At 37.3% G+C, this 19,851-nt stretch overlaps 1 protein-coding gene across 1 annotated transcript in view; it reads left to right on the forward strand.

Moving 5' to 3' along the window:
- The first annotated feature begins 7,271 nt into the window (after window positions 1-7,271).
- The window catches only part of zcchc7 (zinc finger, CCHC domain containing 7), an 82,037-nt gene continuing 69,457 nt past the window's right edge, over window positions 7,272-19,851 (forward strand). The window contains exons 1-3 of the mRNA XM_041785561.1: window positions 7,272-7,348; window positions 12,423-13,004; window positions 17,195-17,423. Of these exons, the coding sequence (XP_041641495.1) occupies window positions 12,516-13,004; window positions 17,195-17,423 (718 nt within the window). The 5' untranslated portion in view covers window positions 7,272-7,348; window positions 12,423-12,515. The remainder of the gene's footprint in view (window positions 7,349-12,422; window positions 13,005-17,194; window positions 17,424-19,851) is intronic.

The raw sequence follows: 19,851 nt of genomic DNA on the forward strand, positions 1-19,851 counted from the left end.
TTATTCTCGTCATATCGACTTTAATCTCGTCTTGCCCATAATTATTTTCTCCATCAACAATGGCACTGATCCGCTTCCGTAAATGATGCGATACATTTTTGGGTCATAATTGTTTCAGGCACATTGTGTGCCTCTTTTCCATTAATAAAATGTACAGAGATATTAATAATATAAAATGCTACAAGCATATACCTGATTAAAAAAACCTAAATGTAACTACAAATTGAATATTAGACATGTCCTAGTCAAAGTGCCTTCTAAAATGTAAGACCTTTCACAAGTAAGAATAAGACTTTTAAGAAGCTTTATGGCCAAAGATTTTATGAGAAGTCCAATCTATGATCTTTAAAGACTGTTCAAGGATCAGCAGGAACCCTGCCTACAGGGTTTCAGTTTGTCATGATATCAGTTTTAAACTTACAATACTACTACAAATACATATTTGATGTTAAAGCAACAAAAATATCTGTCTTAAACATGTGATTTCTTATCTTTAGTTCCAAAAATTGTATTGAAATGTTGCCAATGTATCTGTGAAATTTTGACATATCTGCATCCCTCTGTCTGTAAGCAACATCAACACAATTTTCTCATCTTTATGTGACAGTAAGGACTCTTGAAAGATTTAAGTATTTGCTTGCCTACAAATCTGAATAACCCTTGCTCTCCCTCTCGCTCTGTACTTTTTAGGTTTAGTAGTTCTTAATTTAATGGATCATTCAAATATGGTAGATTGTATAATTTAACGCTCGTGGTATTGAAATGTCTCAAAAGTTTTCAAAACCTTAACAGGGGTAGATAAGATTACATTGCCAAAAAGTGATAAACCAAAAGTAAAAGTAGTTGAACTATCTGCAGGTGATCATTCTGAGTAGCCTAAACAGACATTATTAACTGTGGTAAACTTAACACAATTCATTCAGGATGTTAGGCTTCTATAGCACAAATGAAATCCTCTACACAATTAACAACTGCCCTACAAATTGAATTTCCATATCAACTCTGCTCTGTGTTAAAAAGCAGTAGCGCTGCCTGAAATATCTAATAAAGTTGGATAGAAGATTTCTATGACGGTACTTTAACAACAGCGGTATATAGCTAATGTTAGCACCAGGTTACCACGTATTTGACCATTTTCTACATCGCTTGTCCGGTTGGAGGTCACGGGTGGTTGCCAGCCAATCACAGGGCTGACAGGCCTGTGGGGACAGACAACGGGCACGCTCACACTCACTTACTGTGAGGGAACAGCGCTAACCCCTGCGCCGCCTTGGGGCCCTAGCTGTAATGTTCTTCTACCTCATGGTAGCTCCACACGCACAACATAACAAAACTGGTTTAAACTCCGTTTAACACATTCACTTACCGGATTTATACAGCTCATTCCCACAGTCGTCGTCATCTTCCCCCCCTTCATCATATGTGGCAACATAATGTCCAAACTATGTTAGCCTGGTAGCTGGAATGGGCAGTTAACATCCTCTCATCATCTCATTGACATCAAGGGAACGATAAGCCAAGTAACCCGGTCTGTAAACAGCTATAATTAGCGTGACACTATTAATGACTTCCAAGTGAATGTGACACACGTAGTTATGAACTGTAATGTAGGACAATGTTTTTTCCTGAACCACACAATACCGTCTATTTTTTATGGTGAGTGTCAACCAGTGTTTAGGTGTTTTCCTGCTTTTTCCACACATCCGCTCAACGTCATCATCTCTCACCAAGGGAACGCATAAATTAAAATAAATAAAATACAATAACTTTTTTTTTTCCCACAAATGCAGGTAAGATGTACAGAGGTTGTCTGTGTATCATTAATATTTTCAAAAAATATTTTGATCATATTGTGTGCATCTTTGGTGTGAAGGATGGGATGGGTGGGGGGCACTTGAATATCCCAGTTGTGTTTCTTGTATAGTCTAATATTATGTATCCTCAAATATTTCACAAGCACTATTTTTCTGAAATTAGCTATTTGTATAAGTAATGTATATAAATGATGTAATGTATGTACTGTATGCAAGGCCACCCATAATGAAGGCTAAAGAGAAAAAGCTCTATGGGACCCAACCAAATGAGGGGCCCATGGAGGTCAGGAAAATCATTGTTCATTGTAAAGTTAGTCTGTGAAAACCAGATTTTATTTTCAACCTGAATTATAACCACTCTTATTGAGAGCAACAAAATGGATTTTATTTGTTTATGCTGTTGTACAATAGACTATAGCCTTTTCAAAATGTAGCCCTTTTTTCTTTAAACAGAATTACATTTTATTTGTAATGTTAACAGTGTGGATGGGCAAACTGAACTAAACCATTTGAAAAGTAATGTCAGGTTTCATAGCTAAGCCATGATGTGCACAAACATCAGGACACCAGAAAATAAAAAGGAATTTAAATTACTTTAAGGGGGAAATAATTTAATGATTGCAGAAAAAAAAGGACAAAAATGGTCAAAACTTGGTTAAAAGGGGCAAAAAAACAGCAGAAATAAGTGGTCAGAAGTGGTGAAAGTAACACCAATGAGGCAAAAGTAAGTTAAAAGAGGCAAGAAAAAAAAGGGCTTGAGCAGCAAATAGGGGTTAAGAAAGGAAAAAAGTAGTGAAAAGCTGGAGGCTGTGTCTAACTAGACAAGAACCAACCACCTTTTTTGTCATAGTTAAATCTGCAGGAGCTGATAGTAAATCACAACCAGGTTAACTTCCACAACACAAAAACAGAACAAATTCAATCACTGCTGGGATTATTCATCAAAACACATATCTTGTACATCATATTACTTTAAGAAACATTTTAAGCTGAAGTCATTGAGTCCATTTGGTGTCATTGTATTGAGAGTATGGACCCAAAACATTTCTCTCAGCGTAAGTTTCCTCAGGATGTCTCCTCCTCTACTGGGCATTGTGATTTTCTCAATTCAATAGAACTTTAATGAGGAGGGTGAACCATGATTTGCTTCATAATAATGTTTGTCAATTGCACTGTCCATGTTACCTGTACAGATTGCTGTTTTGTGCTCTGATATCTGTTGCTTGAGAGGTCATTTGGTTTGTCCAATGTATGCTAAGCCACAGGACATAGTAACATATAGATAACATGAGTGATTTTACAGAATATAAGGCCTCAGATCGGAATTTTCTTTCCACAGTTACCACATCTATATGTTGTTGTCAGCCATGTGTTTTTCTTTCTAGTGACGTTTCTGTACATGACATGACTTGATTGTAGGTGCTCTCCTGAATGAAAAGAGGGGAGGGGATTTACAGATGTCTTTCGACGATGGTTCTGCTTCTAACACATGCCACTGTCTCTTAACCACATCTTTTATTTGAGAAGCACGGTGATTATACTCTGTAGAGAAACACACACAGACTGGAGTCTTTGTTTTAAGCTTGTGAGCAAAAGATCAGAGGTGGTAGGTGGTATCAGCTATCTGTATGGCTTTTTCAATGGACTTAGATGTGTAGCCTCACTCTTTAAACCGATTTGCCATGATAGTTTTATAAGAGTGGAAATCGTCAGCATCAGAACAGTTGTGTTTCAGTCTTAAAAACTATCCAGTTGGTAAATTATCCTTAAGAAGCCTGGGATGGTTGCTAGTAGCATGCAGAATTGTATTATGTTCCATTTCTTGCAGACAGAAGTGTGAATACCTCCATTATTGCCTTTTTGGATTCTTAAATCCAGATTGTTAATTCTGTCTGTGCTCTCCTCACAAGTAAATTTCAGGAAACTTGAACTGTTGTTAAGATATGAAACAAAGTCATTCAGTTCCCCCTGTGACCCCTCCCAAATCAGCAGAATGTCATCAATGTACTTTTTATACAGTTTGATTTTTGAATGATACAGGTTTTTGTTGGGGTCATGTACAACGGTCTCTTCCCATTTCCCTACAACCAAACCATCCACAGATGGCAATGTCCCCATTGCAGTCCCAGCAGTTGGATTCATATTGTATATAGATGCGACTCAGTACCAGATGTAACTCTTCTAATAGGAAGGTGTTTGGAGGATTTTGTGTTTCTTCTCTCTTGGACAGAAAATTTATTTAAACTTTATTTAATTCTCAAAAATCATTGAGGTTTCCCTCATTTACAATGATATTGAGTACAACAGACACCTTTAGAACAAGTTAAAAAGAGACAAGAGAGTATGATCAATGAAAACAATTACACATTGTGGTGAAATTATTTGAGGTCATCATCTCAAATTTTCCAAGAGAAACTAATGTATCAATCCTCAGGTTTTGTTGTAAGTTGTTCCACATTATAGGAGCACAGTAGCTGAACGCGGATTTACCCAATTCAGAGTAAACTCTTGGGACCTGCAGCATTAAACAGTCAGTAGAGCGAGTATTGTAATGTCCAATAGGCCAGTTCAGCATAGATGTTATGTAAGTAGGTGTACATCCAATCAGGGACTTATAGATAAAAACATACAAGTGTTTATCATGCCTTTGGGCCAGAGAGGACCAACCAACTTTGTCATACAGAACACAGTGATGAGTGTCATAAGGATCTAAGAGCAGAGTGATGAACAGAATCTAGAGGTTTGAGTGTGGAAGCAGCAGCGTGTCTACAGAGGAAGTCACCATAATCAAGTACAGACAGAAAATAACTTCATTTAAATTTTTCCTGCACTCGGGAGGGAAGTTTGATTTGTGTCTGTACAGAAACCCAAGTTTCTGCCTAAGTTTACTAGTAAGAGTCTCAATATGGTGCTTAAATGCGAATGATTCATCCAGCCAAATACCAAGATATTTATATACTGAAACACTTTCAATACTGTTACCACTGGGTGTTGATAGTTGAAGGCTGTTAAAGTCTACATCCCTAGCTCTGGAGAAGATCATAAATTTCATTTTACTTATATTAAGAATTATCTTAAGAGTAATAAAAGCATTTTAAAGACAGTTAAAAACACATTGCAGTTTATCTAAAGTTAAGTGGGCAGAATCAGCAGAGCAGTGTAAAATAATATCAGCGTAAAGGTGAAAATGACAGTCTGTTAAGGAGGAAATAGGCAGTGGCATCCAGAGCACCATTGTGGGGAATGCAGCCATATCAATTTTCAACATCAAGCGAGGCCAATATCGTGTTCTCATTCAAACATTTAAGTAAATCCTTTGTGACTCCGAGATAAGTAGATTTTCAACAAAGTCTTTAAAATAGAAGCCCACATATTTTGATAGTCGTTCAGTGACTAAGCCTCTTCCTGAGACTACTGGCCTGAGTGGGGGTTCGGTGGGGTGTTTGTGAATCTAAGGAAGGCTGTAGATGATGGGGGTAACTGGATGGTCAGTGGTCAGATAGGCATATTCTTTTTCCATAATCAATTTTGATTCCAGTGCAGCTTTCAGTAAATTGTCAATTTCAGGTTTAAATTCATCCAAAGGATTCCTTTCCAACTTCCTGTAAGTGGGGCTGTTCAAATGTTTAAGCATTTTTTGTTGATGATAATCTAGAACAACCACAGCACCTCCTTTGTCAGCAGGACGAATAGTGACGTAATTTCAGATTCCATAGCTAAGCCATGATATGCACAAACATCAGGACACCAGAAAATAAAGTAAAAGGAATTTAAATGACTTTAGGGGAATAATTAAATAATTGCAGAAAAAAAGGACAAAAATGGTCAAAAATGTATTAAAAGTGGCAAAAAAATAGCAGAAATAAGTGGTGAAAGAGAGGCATCAATGTGGCGACATTAAGTTAAAAGAGGCAAAAAAATGGGTTAGAGCAGCAAATGGGGTCAAGAAAAGGAAAAGGTGCAAAAACAGGCAGCAAAAGTTGTGAAAAGCGGCTAAAAAATGTCAAAAATGGGTTAAAAGGGGCAAAAATGTGCGGCTTAGGCAGTGAAAAGCGTTTAAAGTAGCAAAACATTGCCAAAAGTGGCAAAAATGGGTTTAATGTGGAAACAATTGTGACAAAACAAGCAGAAACAGTGATCAAAAGGGGTGAAAAGGCAGCACAATAAACAATTTGCCCACCTAAACCCAATAATAGCCTGACACACTTTTCAGCAACAAAATAAAGTAACTGTTAACAACAATGATACCAATCCAACACACATGTATTGATATCATCGACAAATCACAGCTGGGGAGAGCCAATTCTCTGGGTTTTTCAAGACCCTGTCAGTTCTGTGGCAGGCCTGGTTCTATGCTATGTCACAAATACTTAATAAATTAATAATAGAGAAAGATCCATTCAATACTAAAAACAGCAAACAATCTTAAATATTACAGACTTTAATATTGCACAAGTAGTTCTTGCCTTGTGGTCACTTTTGTCTGCGTGTTGATGGAAAAAGTATAGGACTGTCAAAGTAAAAGTACAGTTACTTTGGTTAAACTTTACTTAAGAGGGCAAGAAGTAAAAGCGAAGGTCTATAAATCTACTGAAGGAGAAATAAAAAGTATATAATTCACAGTTTAAATCAAAGTACTGAGTAGCAGGTTTTTGGCTACCCATGGGGCTTTCATAGTGGACTATGATGTTTCCTAATGTGTAACAGTAAGTGAATATAAATCTCCAAACAAAATGTTTGTTTTAAGGTGTGCTGTAAGCTAAAGTAAAATGCAACAGCTGCCCATACAGAAAGAAAATATTTTCACATAGGCTAAATGTTAAAATATTTGAGTACATAATATTAATACATTTCATGAAAATACAGTGTTTTTGCACAAGCAAAACAAAGACAAATATCTGTCTGTTCACGCAGAGCATGCTTGGGGATGACATGTGAAAACGTTCTCCCTCTGTCTGCTACTGATCGTCACGTAATCAGAACTAAACTACTAGTCAGTTTCATATCGTTGACAGTAAGCTTGGACCTCCTGGTTTTGGCCTTGAGTGATATTTTTTGACTCAGTACTTGATGCTTTTTAAAATGTAGAAAGCACATTACTTTTCCTAAATATATTTTAAAGTAAAATGAATGATTTTAAAAACTACTCGAAAAATACAAGTGGGTCTATAAAAAATTAAACAAAAAAAAACCTACCCAATTACAGTAAGTTGAGTAAAAGTAATTGGTTCGTTTTCATTCCTGAATACTAGACTGCTAAATGTTTGGATTCATTTAACACATTATATAACGATATCTCCGCAATTGCCATTCTTATCTTAGAACATTTTAAATGCTAGCATCTTTCGTCGTGGTAGTCTGTGCAACAGAAGTCCCCAAAGGCATCTCTCTTCAGCCTAGTGCACTCAGTGAAACGTTACACTCGGCCAACATTTTTTTTCAGACAAACCCGGAAGTGTTTAGTCTGTTTCCCTCTGACTGGGAGCAGCGGAGCAGTTCTAACTCCTGTAACATCTCCTGTTTGTTGGATACAGGTAAGCCAAAGCCTCAGTTGAAAAACATAACGTGTGATGCTGTGGCTTTGAGAAAGCTGACACCAATTTTATGCATTTGAAATCTTTCCTTTGAGTTTGTGGCTGAATTGATCCATTGTTTACATCCTACCGGCTGCTCCGCTGCTCATAAACACGTGGACAGACAGGAGGGACGCATGCTAACCAGGGACTGTCGCCATATGCAGGTTACTGGATAAAATCGCTTCTAGGTGACAATTTTTGAGTTCCTGTGTTTTATGGGACATGATAAATTATAGTAACGGATCAGCAGCTCTCTAGAAATATAACATGAGCCTCAGCCCTGTTAGCTCTTTAGCATGGAGCTAGCAGAGACTGTAACACGTTAAACTACAGCTAATGTGTATTGATACTTAGCACGCTGACATTTTAGCAAACCAGATGACAGCCGACAGCTTGTAGAAATTGTAATCAGTGAGCCCTGTTTCATATTTATAAGCTTAATTCAAGTAGAGCATCGAAATGTCATGAAAACACAATGGACCACAGTGCGTCAACATCAATAGTAAAAGATGTCAGGAAAGCTGAAATGCTGATGAAAAATGTCATTCTGTTAGTATCTGATGTACATTTCACCAACTAAAGAAATCATATTCGCTCCTTTAGGGTACTAAAAGTCTTTGAGTGATTGTTTATGTTGTATATGCAGCCAACTTAGTACATCTCCCATCTAAAAATATCTTCTCCATCTCCATTTCCCTCTCACTGAAGCCTGAAAGACAGACAAAGTTAGGCATATTTTCCAGATTTAGTGTTCCATCTTTTTCTGCAACTTTGATCAGTGTACATTATCTGTCGTTCTGTAAATTGGTCTGGTGATGGTGAGATTAAATGCAATCACATCATTTAGCCAACTTAATATAGAATTGTTTTATATTTTTTCTGAGCTGAAGTGATTTAATAAAGGGAAGGTTATTGTTTTTTTGTAAGTTTTGTTTGAGAAAAAGTGCAAATAATAACATTGAAGGGAACTTTTGTTTGTGTATAGGCCACCAATAACAGTAAATAGTAAATGTTGAGGTGTTAAATGCCCCTGCTTGTGTTGTAGCAGAAATGTTAAAGTTTTTTGGCCCACAGATTTCATTAGTCAGTGACTTCATGTACCAGGATGCATTGTACAGAAAAAATCTTGGCCTTTATCGACAAATGTTTACTTTATTGTACTCTGGCTGTGATAAATACAGCTGAATTTCTTATCAAAAACTGTTTTATACAAATCCCATTGTGTTATATCACTTGTGCATGTCAGGGTGTTATTTTGCTGTTTGTTGTGTATGTATCGTTGCTGATTTGGCTGTTACTCAAAAAAAGTTAAAGGTAGAAATCATAACAGGAATAACCTCTAGTTTTTCTGAGTCACCAGCAGTGTTGGGTATTGTTTGGTTTTTTTTCTGATACCATTGCTAAATCAATACTTTTTTTAAAGTTGCCATGCTTAAAAGGTTCCTTAACTGATACTTTTAAGAGGAAAAAAGTTTTGAAAGTCAGCAGCTGAATAAAAGCTGTCTCAGTATCATAACTGATTCAGAAATAGGATGTAAAGTGAACATAGAAGTAAAGGAAAGAGTTGTAACTTCATTGCATAACATTTCATGCCTTTACTTTGGAGTGGCAGTGATTGCATGGGTTGGCTAGGTACCGAAATGAAGCTCTGAAATCGGGCTTGTAGTTTGGAACTGGCTGCAGGTATTGGAGGCTTTGGTATCGGTACTATGTTGGTACTGGATTTCGATTCCCATCCCTAGCCTCCAACTACATCAAATATTAGCTTTAGTTACTAAAGATATACAGCTCTTCCAAGCTGCAGCCAGAAAACACTGTGGCAACAACTGTGCATTTTTACAGACTATAACCGAATTGTTTTTGTGTAGAGACAAAGTTAAATATCAGCAAAGAGTCCCTTAAACAGTGGTTTTGAGGTATTCAAGTGTTCAAATAAGTTGAGAGTGAGCAAATGAGCACAGCAACAGTACCTCAACACTGGTAAAGCTTAATGGTAATTTGGTAATATGCATGTGAAATTGTTTTTGTGAAGTATCAAAGTATTTCCTGTAAGAAAAGCATAATAAAGTCATAATGTTTTTGCAGCAGAAACAAAGCTAACAGGACAGTCATTTCTAAATCACTAGTATAGAGTTCATAAATAGTTCATATATATATATATATATATATATATATATTATATATTATATATTATATATACATACACCCATACAGTCCTGAGCTGAGCTTTGATTGGTGGATTAAGTGAACACACCTGTGCTGGTGGACCATGTCTGCACTGGGGCTTTAAGTACTCCTATATCCACCAGTGTAAAACACAGCCAGTCATTTGTCAGCTCCAGGTCTCTGTGCACCGCTAAACTTCAAAACTGTCGCTCTCCGCCACCAGCCGGCAAGACTCTTCTTTCTGTCCCTTTAATCCCTGGCGGCCGGCTTGTGACCGTGTAGCGTGGCGTTTCTGCGGTGTGTGCGGTCTGGGAGCCAATCATCTCCAGCCATCATGGCACAGACACGCAGGACTGGACAGAGCAATGGGCCAGTGCACCTTCTCTGTCCTGTGTGTGGGTGTGTTTATGTCTGTGTCTGTGAGAGAGAGAACAAACCGATTTTGAAAATTTGAAATCTACTGTGCTTTTTATAGAGTTTTTTTGGACGTTGATTTACAGCAACTAGCACTCAGATTGGGCCCCCTAATTATATGTCTGTTAAAATAATCATTTAGTAGTTGAAGAACTCAAAAGGGATAGACTTCTCTAAACAAATCTCTCAAGAAGTATAAAGAAGAAGAAGTAGAGAAGAAGTTGTCTTAATGTCAGCTGCGGCAGAGCGGTCACATTTTTTAATGTCAAAATCAGGCTATACTCTTATAATATTAAAGTTTAGTTATATTTGTAAGTCTGGGCTGCAACTTTGGATTATGCATGTATGTATTTCAGTGTCTCAACTAATGACTCAGTTACATGACCCAGAAATTGTCAAAAAATTACAGATTTGTTGTTGAAAGTACTTTATCTTTTCAAACATCTTGTGCTATGTACAGCCCAAATAAGATACAATCCGAACACATCATGGATAAACTCTGACCAACAATTACTGTAAAAAATAATCACCTGATATATCAAATGTGAAAACATTTGTTAGTCACAGATCCTTTTTGACAGTAGGATATCTTTTTAAAATTTTGATCATTATTTTCCCCTACTTTCTCACCTTTAATCAAAGCAAATGGTAATACAATAATGTTTAGTTGATTTATTAAGTGTGTAATGGTTTGGACAACAAGCAAATAATATTTAATCAACATTATTTAAAGTGGGTAGTTTTTAATCTGGAATATTTGTGTTTAATTATCATTGTACCACTTTTGCTCATTATGTATGAATTTATTATTATGTTTTACTTCACATTAAATGCATGATACAATATATAATTACTGATTTATATTTAAGGTTTGTGAAGACTATAATACAGTGCCTATAAAAATTATTTACCCACTTGGATGTTTTACTCTTTTATTTGTATAAATCAATCATGGTCAAAATAAATTGTTTTTATGGACCATAATCATTACCAAAAAAGTCTTTAATGTCAAAGTGAAAACAGATTTCTTAAAAGTAATATCATTTAAATAAAAACATGTAATGTAAAATACGTGACTGCAGAGATATTTAACCCCTTCAAGTGAGTATTTAGTAGAAGCACTTTTGGCTGCAATCACAGCACTGAGTTTGTGGAGGTAGGTCCCAATCAGGCTTGCACATCTGGACACTGTAATTTTACTTTCTTTCTACATTCTTCTTTGCAAAACTGCTCAAACTCTGTCAGGTTGCACAGGGATTAGACATGAACAGCCCTTTCAGGTCCAGCCACAAATTCTCTATTAGAGGAGGTATGAGCTTTGACTCAGCCCCTCCAGAACATTCACTTTTTGTCTTTAAACCATTTCTGTGTAGCTGTATGCTTTGGGTCATTGCCTTGCTTGAAAATAAATATCCAAGCCTTATTTATCTTGCGGATTGAACAAGACTGTCCTCCAGGATTTTCTTAGATTTTCCCGCATTCATTTGACCATCTACCTTTATGGGCCATCCAGGGCTGGCCGAAAAGCATCCCAACAGCATGATGCCGCCACCACCATGCTTCACAATGGGGATGGTGTGTTTGTGGTGATGTGCAGTGTTTGGTGTCCACCAAACATAGCGTCTTGTATGATAGCCAAAAAGCACCAATTTGGTCCCATCAGTCCAAAGAACTTTCTTTGTCTTGACCATGGAGTCTCCCACATGCCTTTTGAAAAACTTGTCATGATCTGAGGAGTTTTCTTCAACAGAGACTTTCTCTTTGCCACTCTCCCATAAAGCTGATTGGTGAAGAACCTGGGAAACAGCTGTTGTATGCAGAGTCTCTCTTCTCTGCTGAAGCTTGTAACTCCTACAGAGTGCGGTTCTTGCACAGTCACTCAGTTTGTGAGGGCAACCTGATTTAGTCAGATTTACACCTGTAGCATGTTCTTTCCCTTTCTTGATGATGGATTTAAATGACTTCTGGGGGATGTTCTCTGCTGTGTTTTTTTTTTGTATTTATCCCCTGACTTAAACTTTTTGATAACCTTTTCTCTGAGTTGCCTGGGGTGTTCTTTTGTCTTTATGGTAGCCAGGAATACTGATTAACCAATGACTGGACCTTCCAGGTACAGGTGTTTTTATACTACAATCACTAGAGACACATTCACTGCACTCAGGTGATCCCCATTTCACTAATTGTCAAACTGTGAACACCAGTTGGCTGGACCTGTGTTGAATTAGGTCAGTCACTTTAAAGGGGGAGAATACTTATGCAGCCACTTATTATACCTTACATGTTTTTGTTTAATTGACATTACTTTGTTGAAATATGTTTTCACTTTAACATTAAAGAGGCTTAGGGTAAAAAGCAAAATTATATTGACCATGCTTGATTTTTAAAATTGATTAACGGGAAAGACATCCCATCACTATATCTAAACCGGATTTTTCATGTTTTATCCCTGCAGCTGGCTTCTTCCTCTGAGCTCTCCGCCTCCCCAGGTGTGAGTGTTGTAAAGTTGTGTGCATGTGCATTTGTCTGCTGAGTGTGCACTGGGGAAATGTACTGTTCCTATCAGGGCCGAGAGGAGTTGGAGGATGACCTTTATCAAGAGGATGATGCCGACTCTGAGGAGTCAGAGGTCAACAGCGAGCTGGAGTTCCATCTCTACAGCCAGCTCCACTACTCCTCTAATGCCGGGAACATGGAGGAGCAGGAGGAGAGAGGGGAGGAAGCTGAGGGCCAGGACAGAATGAAGGCTGCAGATAGAGAACAGGAACCCAATGGAGGAAGCAGGCCACAGTCACCTGATGTGAGCAAAATACAGCAACATCTCAAGCAGAAGAAGAAGAAGAAAGAGAGCCAACAGAAACAGATGAAGCAGAACAGTAATCCTAAAAGCTCATCGTCATTTTTTGAGGAGGTCATAGTGATCGACTCCAGCCCTGATGTCATCTCCATCTCTGAGGGAGACACTGCTGATGAGGGCGTCTGTGCCTTAAAGAGTCAAGGTGTGCGACGACTGCAGACTTCCACTCCAGCGGGACAGGTAGATAGAAAATAGTGAGATACTAAGCTGTGTTTGATTAGTTGTGTGCAAAAATTACAGTTCAAAGCCCTGCCCCATTAGTGACTGTTATTACACCCGTTGGAGTGATATTTTGGTATTTTTGAAGTATTCCACTCTATAGAATATCCATATTGTTTGTCATTTTACACAGTCTACGGCCAGCCTTACTAAAGATCTGTAATGAATTTTTATTTTACTGTAAATTTTTTTTTTTTTACTGCAGATAAGTGTATAAATAATTTATTGTCTCCAGTAACTGGTAGTTGACCCCACTAAGGCTCTGTGACCAAAATAGCTGATCAGAGGACAATAAGGCAGTATGCAGAAGAGAAAATAGCCTCAGAAATGGTGCTTTCTAGTAGGGCTGGGCAGTTAATCAAAATGTAGATTAAATTGCAAAATGTTTTACTGCAATTTTCAAATCCCAGAAGGAGCAATATTTCTTTCATTATTATCAAACATTATTCTGTTCAGTAAAACAATTGATATCAAATTTGCAATGAGTCAAAATGAATTGCAATTGGATATTTTTTACAAAATTGTTCAACCTTATTTTAGTCTAACAAATATTGTGTTTATTATAATATAGAATGATTTGGTGTTTGTTAAGAAATACATAAGATGAACTTAGAAAAAGATCACACATTAAATTGCTTCTGCAGTACTGGGGGGGGGTCACAAATAGTTCAGCCCTACTTTCTAGCAAACAATCAAAAACTTTTGTGTAATTTGTATAAATTATATATTTATATTATTTGTAATAACATATTTTTTTCTGTATAGCTTACATTAAAGCCAACATTGATCTTTGGCCTATGGACTGTACCCGTCTATAGCACTGTATCACTCTCTCCTTTAAGGGGCAACACAGGCTGAGTTCATTTGAAAAAACCTTTAATTTCATCAAAAAAGCTCTTATTTTTCTGGTATCCAGGATTAAATCAATACTCCAATGGTTTTGATTTAATACAGACTGTGATTAGATTTTTCCTACTTTTGTAATGTGGCCATGACATTAGCTGTGAATTTCATTTTATGTAGTTTGAAGCAGGTCCACAAGAACACAAGAACACACAAGAAAGCCAAATTGTTTTCCTCAGTTCGAAGGAAAGACAAAGAGGTTTTTGCTCAATTGTGCCAGAGCTCTAAAGCCAAAGTTTAAAATGTCATTGTTTTAAGAAACTTAAAATCTGAGCTCCAGAGGCCACGTCAAGGCTATAATTCAATCATCTTAAAGTGATAGCAGCAATCAGAGGTTTTATGTCCAGACTAGATATAAGGGGAACTCATTCATGCCTTCATTTCCAGTTGGGTGGACTTTTGTAATGGTCTCTTGTCTGGTCTTAAAGTCAGAAAACTTCAGCTCACACAGCACCCTGCTGCTGGGGGTTTCAGAGGAACCAGGAGGACTGTTGGTCGTTAGTCCTTATGCCAGCAGCCATTTACTGATTCCCAAGTACTTGTGATTTATACAATAATCACATAATAATAATAATATAATAATAATATCTTGAATTTTTATAGCGCCTTTCAAGAAACCCAAGGATGCTTTACAAAAACAGATAATACATCTGAACTTTAGATCTTTGGATGAGGTAAACTGTGCTACTCAGAATTATAAAGGGTAACACGGTTTTAGCTTCTGTGCTGCTTACAGATTAGTCAAACTTTCTTTAGATTTTAAATGCATCCTAACCTCGTACAATAACCACTCAAACACTCACTATTACTGTGAGTTCATACTGTATGATTTGATGATCTTGTATGATCTGGGTGCTCACTCTGCGCATGTGAAGTCAGGACAGTATGTAACTAATACAGTATCAGTGGAGTTTCCATTTCTCTGTCTTACACACGTGCATGTGCATACACACACTCACAGAGCATCAGTTAATAAGGAATATTCCACCAAGCAGTGATGGGAATTGAATCTCTTTATAGTGATCCGTATCTTTTGGTTCAGCACAGCAATAAGAGTCGATTCTTTCAACTCGCAGACGGATCCTCATTTTTAGTACCATTTTGACTTTAATCAAATAAGCCAAATTTAGCAATCGGTGGTGATACATGTGCATCTGTTTTACTGATATTACTTTTATAGTTAAAACAAACCATAGATTTCCCAGAACAAAACCACATTGTTTATGGTTTGTTTTAACATTAATGTTTTAACACAGAGCAGTAGTTGTGTCTGTGGCCAAACACTATGGAGTAAAGATCATGTCTTTCTTCTGAGATGTATTTAATAGAAGCAGAAAAAATGAAAATGGCTCACACCATTGACGTGAAATAGCTTATTCAGGAGCAGCACACCATGACTGTCCGCTGGAAGTCCATGGATATTTCTGCTCACTCATATCATTGGTGACAACAGGGGAAGGACATTAAACAGGCTTTCCTGCTGATGCCATGGTGGTTTAAAGCCCTACAACTCAAAATTTGTTTCAGAATCAGCTTATGATTGCACACAATACATCTGGCTGTAGTTTGATGATTTATTAGAACTTTAATATATCATGCAGCAGTTCAATGAGGAGTGCATTTAGTGATTTGACGGTAACAGGTACAAGAATCAGGACAAACTGTCTGCTGTAGGTGGAGGGATACACACAGTGGAAAGTTCTGTGATAACATACAGTGTGTCCCAAACAGCATACTTCTGTACTACTTACACAAGTATGTACGTAGTACAGAAGTATGCTGCATATTGCATTCAAACGGCGAAGTATTCTAGAATGCGGTGCACTTCTGGTGCTCTGTTAGGGGTATAATCCTCGCTTCAGGTATGAGAGGTCCCGGGTTCAAATCCTGGATGAACCCCCAGTCTTTGTTACGACCAGCTAGTGCGATACCAAACGTAACATAAAGGTTGACGTCTTCCTTCTTACTCCCAAGCTGACACAAGCATAAAAGGAAATTGTAAATACATGAATAAATAATGTAAGAAAATTGTTATTATTGGTCAATACAAGATATTACCTCACAGAATTATAGCTAAAATAACAAACAAAATTTCTTCCTAATCAAATAACTTACCACTCTATTAAAAAATACAATATTACACAACTAAACTGACTCTGTATACAGAGAACTGTTATCAAGAGAGACTCTCCCTTACTTGCCAGGACTGTGTTACCTAAGTTTTAACTGAATTTTCACCAAAAATCACAATATTTACGACAATCAATAATCCAACACACAAAAACGAAATTGGTGACATAGCAGCTGTTGGACTGTTAGAATGCTAGCCCCTATGCTAACATTTTATTAGCAACACAAATACATTTCAATCAAGAAAATGGCAGTTAAGGTAAAATAAGTTTGTTTTATTGAAGCAAATAATGTGTAAATTCAAGTATAAAAAGCTATTGGAAAAATGTAAATTGAATATGAAGTACAAGTTACATGAATTCAATAGTGAGTGAAAATAGTCATTTAATTTTGATTCTAACATCTTTTGGGCATCTGCTTTTAAAAACGAGGGGAAGACGAAACAGAGGTGGTTAAACAGTTTTCACTTCCTGTTTGTACAAAACTGCAGTGTGCGATTGGAGACAATACTAACCCACTATGATTCAGCGCTCTCTACTGAATTTAAGTTTACTGTGATACTGTATATTAACAGAAATATGTGATTTGAGACACACTGATACTCCATTTCACCACTCAATGGCTCTCGTCCAATCAAAGCACTCTGCTTGAACTGTGTAGAGTAAGTAAGTAGAGCAGCAGGATATTGAATGTTGACCTTAAGAACTGTGATATCTGAAGAAAATGGAATGATTAATAGTTAAAAAGTAAAAAGTAGACGTAGGTCTATCATACAAGAACCCAGTTTTATTTCTGTTATTGTTTTTTCTCATTAGGTCGGACAGCCTTATGCAGCAAGTATTTGGGAAACATACTGTTTTAATATGTAACCTAAATGGTTATTTTTATAAAGATTTATTTCACCCTTTACACTCTGTTTCTTGGCTTTTAATTCCCTACAGATTTGGCGCTGGGTTTTTTCTACAATTGCTGTGACATTGGTATTAAGTTCAGTTAGACATCTTCATTAGACATCTTTAAAAGGTCTTAATAGTCTTTAATTTCACTTAAGCTATGTTATTGGTTCTCAGATCTATAGTATGTTTTTTTTTAATTTTTTGTTTTTTTTTGCCCTCCAGGGATCCCAGAAAAGTAGACCGAGTCTTAATACGCCAGTGACTGTGGACATCAGCAGCTCAGAATCTGATTCAGAAGAGTCTGAATCAACGTCTGAATCTGATTCATCTGATGCTTCAGATTCCTCTGACTCTGATGGTCTGGAGAACTGGATGATCCTGGGTCGAGGGAAGCAGGATGGAGACCACTCCATCTCACTCAACCTGGAGGGAGAGTCAAACAGCAGTGAAGGTGTGTTTTTCTGTATATGTGATGTGTATTAGAGGTTTTGTGCATTGTTCAGACTTTTGTGCGTGTGTAACCTGTAGTGGGTAATTTTGGTACGGTCCAGCTCATTCAGAACACTTGAACCTACCTGCAGCGCATTGATAAGAAGCGGGCACAGCAATGGGCTACACTGTGTGCGTGTTTGTATGTACACATGCAGCATCTGTGCCTGCATGTTTACGAATTTGTACGCTCTTAGCATTCCTGGCAACGTCTGCCCAGCCGCTCACTCCTCTGATGCATCTTTAAGTACGTTTGTGTGCATTATGTATTGATATGTGCGCAGAGGCTTGTGGGAGTGTGAATATTTGTGTTTATAAAATATTCCAGTTTCTAATCAGCATGCATGTGTACATACACACTCAGACCAACAGTCATAACACTAATGCCAAAAACAAACAAACGGAGAGACAACAACGCAGGAGGAAGAGGGGAGGGGAGAGATGGGAGTAATCAAAAAATGAATAAAAATATTCCCCTGCAAATCTCTTCAGATCTACACATTATCTTAACCTGCAGCCTCAGCAACCTCTGCAGCTCCTCTCCCTCTCCTCCTCCCCCTCTACCTTACACTCTCCCATCTCATTCTTTTATCCTATTTTCTCACTATTGTGCTCTCTCTCTCCCTCTGTCTCTCTCACTGTTTCTTCCTCATTTGAATTTCCCTGGGCTGATGTTTCTGCAAGACTGCTCTCTGCCTCCTCGACACACAACTGGGCTAAAGGAGGGGGTCTGGAGCTGGTGGGCAGGCTCCAGGTTTTGGCCTGATTTTGGAAGGAACGGAGGATTTTAGGTCTCTGTCTCTCTTCCGTTCTTTCTTTCTTCCTTTCTCTCCCTTTCGTCTGGCTTCTCTCTGTGATCTTTGGAGCTTGACCTCATGTCTGCACATGGGGGGTCATGGGTGTGGAAGAGGTCTTAAAACTGAAAGAATGGGGGAGGGTTTTAGTTCGGAAAAAAAGGAAATGAAGGCGAGAAAATCTGAGGGACGAGTTTTGAGTTTGGAGCTTGGAGCTGAAGTGATTCTTCATAGTCGTTCTGAGCAGGGTTTATGTGTGCAGCGTTTTTTAACAATTGAAATGTGTGGAAATATATTTGTCAGAATGTCAGGAATCCCTCGCAAAGACCAAAACAAAATGTAATGCCCTTTACAGACTGACCCAGTATATGCATTTTAAATTAAAGTCTTTATACCACAATAACAAAAATGGAAATCTTAGATTCTCAGTAGGTCATTTCTTGTTTTTAAGTACCAAATTAAAGGCAGATTTTCCCATAGTCATAAATTGCACAAATGTATATTAGACAATGTTATAGTGTTTTGAAATTGAAATGTTGCCACTGCATTTGTGCAGTTTAAACAGTGTGTGCTCTCTGTGAAGGGAAGTTTTAGTTTGACTGCTCGTCTATAGTCAAATTAAAACATTGTCACTTTTCAATATCATTCATCCTCACAATCACAGAGACTGTATTATTTTAAAATGTGGTATTGAAGAAAATGGCAAGACCTTGGCCTTTCTTTCTGTCTTCAGTAAGATCCCCATAAGCACTAGCAGAAGCATTGGCTGTTCGTCCTGGGGTTCAACTCAAATAAGGTCATACACATCAACAAACAAACAAACGTAGTCAAAAACAAAAATTAGCTCCTCTCAAAGTATAAAAACATATACCAGAAGATATACAGTGCTTAACAAATTTGTTAGACCACCCTAACCAAAGTAAGGTTTATGCCACAGCTGCCCTAAATCAACAGCATTGGTAATTACCAAAATCATTTTTTTTATGTTTCTGCAATGGTTAATACACCAATATGTAAAAGCTCTTTAACTAAAATGATAATGTTAATACTAAAATAAAATTATTGTTATCCATGAATTTTCGAATTTACTGATTTACAAAAAACTGAAAAAATAATAAAGCACGTTCATATTTCTTGATTAATATGTCAAATTATAGTTATTTACTTGCATTCCTGAACAGTAAAATGAGTTTTAGTGGTTGAATGTTATGCTTGATTAATTTCTGACTTCTCAGAGAAGCCCAGTGAGCCGGCTGAAATTTGGGTGAATTCAGTTTGAAATCCCTCATTCCTGTTCAAAATGGTAAAACGTGGAGAGCTCACTGAAAATGAAAGAATCCGCATTAAAGCACTTCATGGTGCTGGATGGTCTCTGAGACAAATATGACAGGTGGTCTAATAAATTTGTTAAGCACTGTACATATATACATACAGAAGAAAAACAAAATGGCCATCCATTTAAAAACATAGTGCAAAAACACCAAATCATAATCACATTTTAAAACTCACATCAAACTTAATGTCTTTTTACCAGCAGATGCTACATGCATGCACACACACACACACACACACATATATATATATATATATATATAC

The sequence above is a fragment of the Cheilinus undulatus genome, linkage group 4 (genome assembly GCF_018320785.1).
Source record: "Cheilinus undulatus linkage group 4, ASM1832078v1, whole genome shotgun sequence".
NCBI lineage: Eukaryota > Metazoa > Chordata > Actinopteri > Labriformes > Labridae > Cheilinus > Cheilinus undulatus.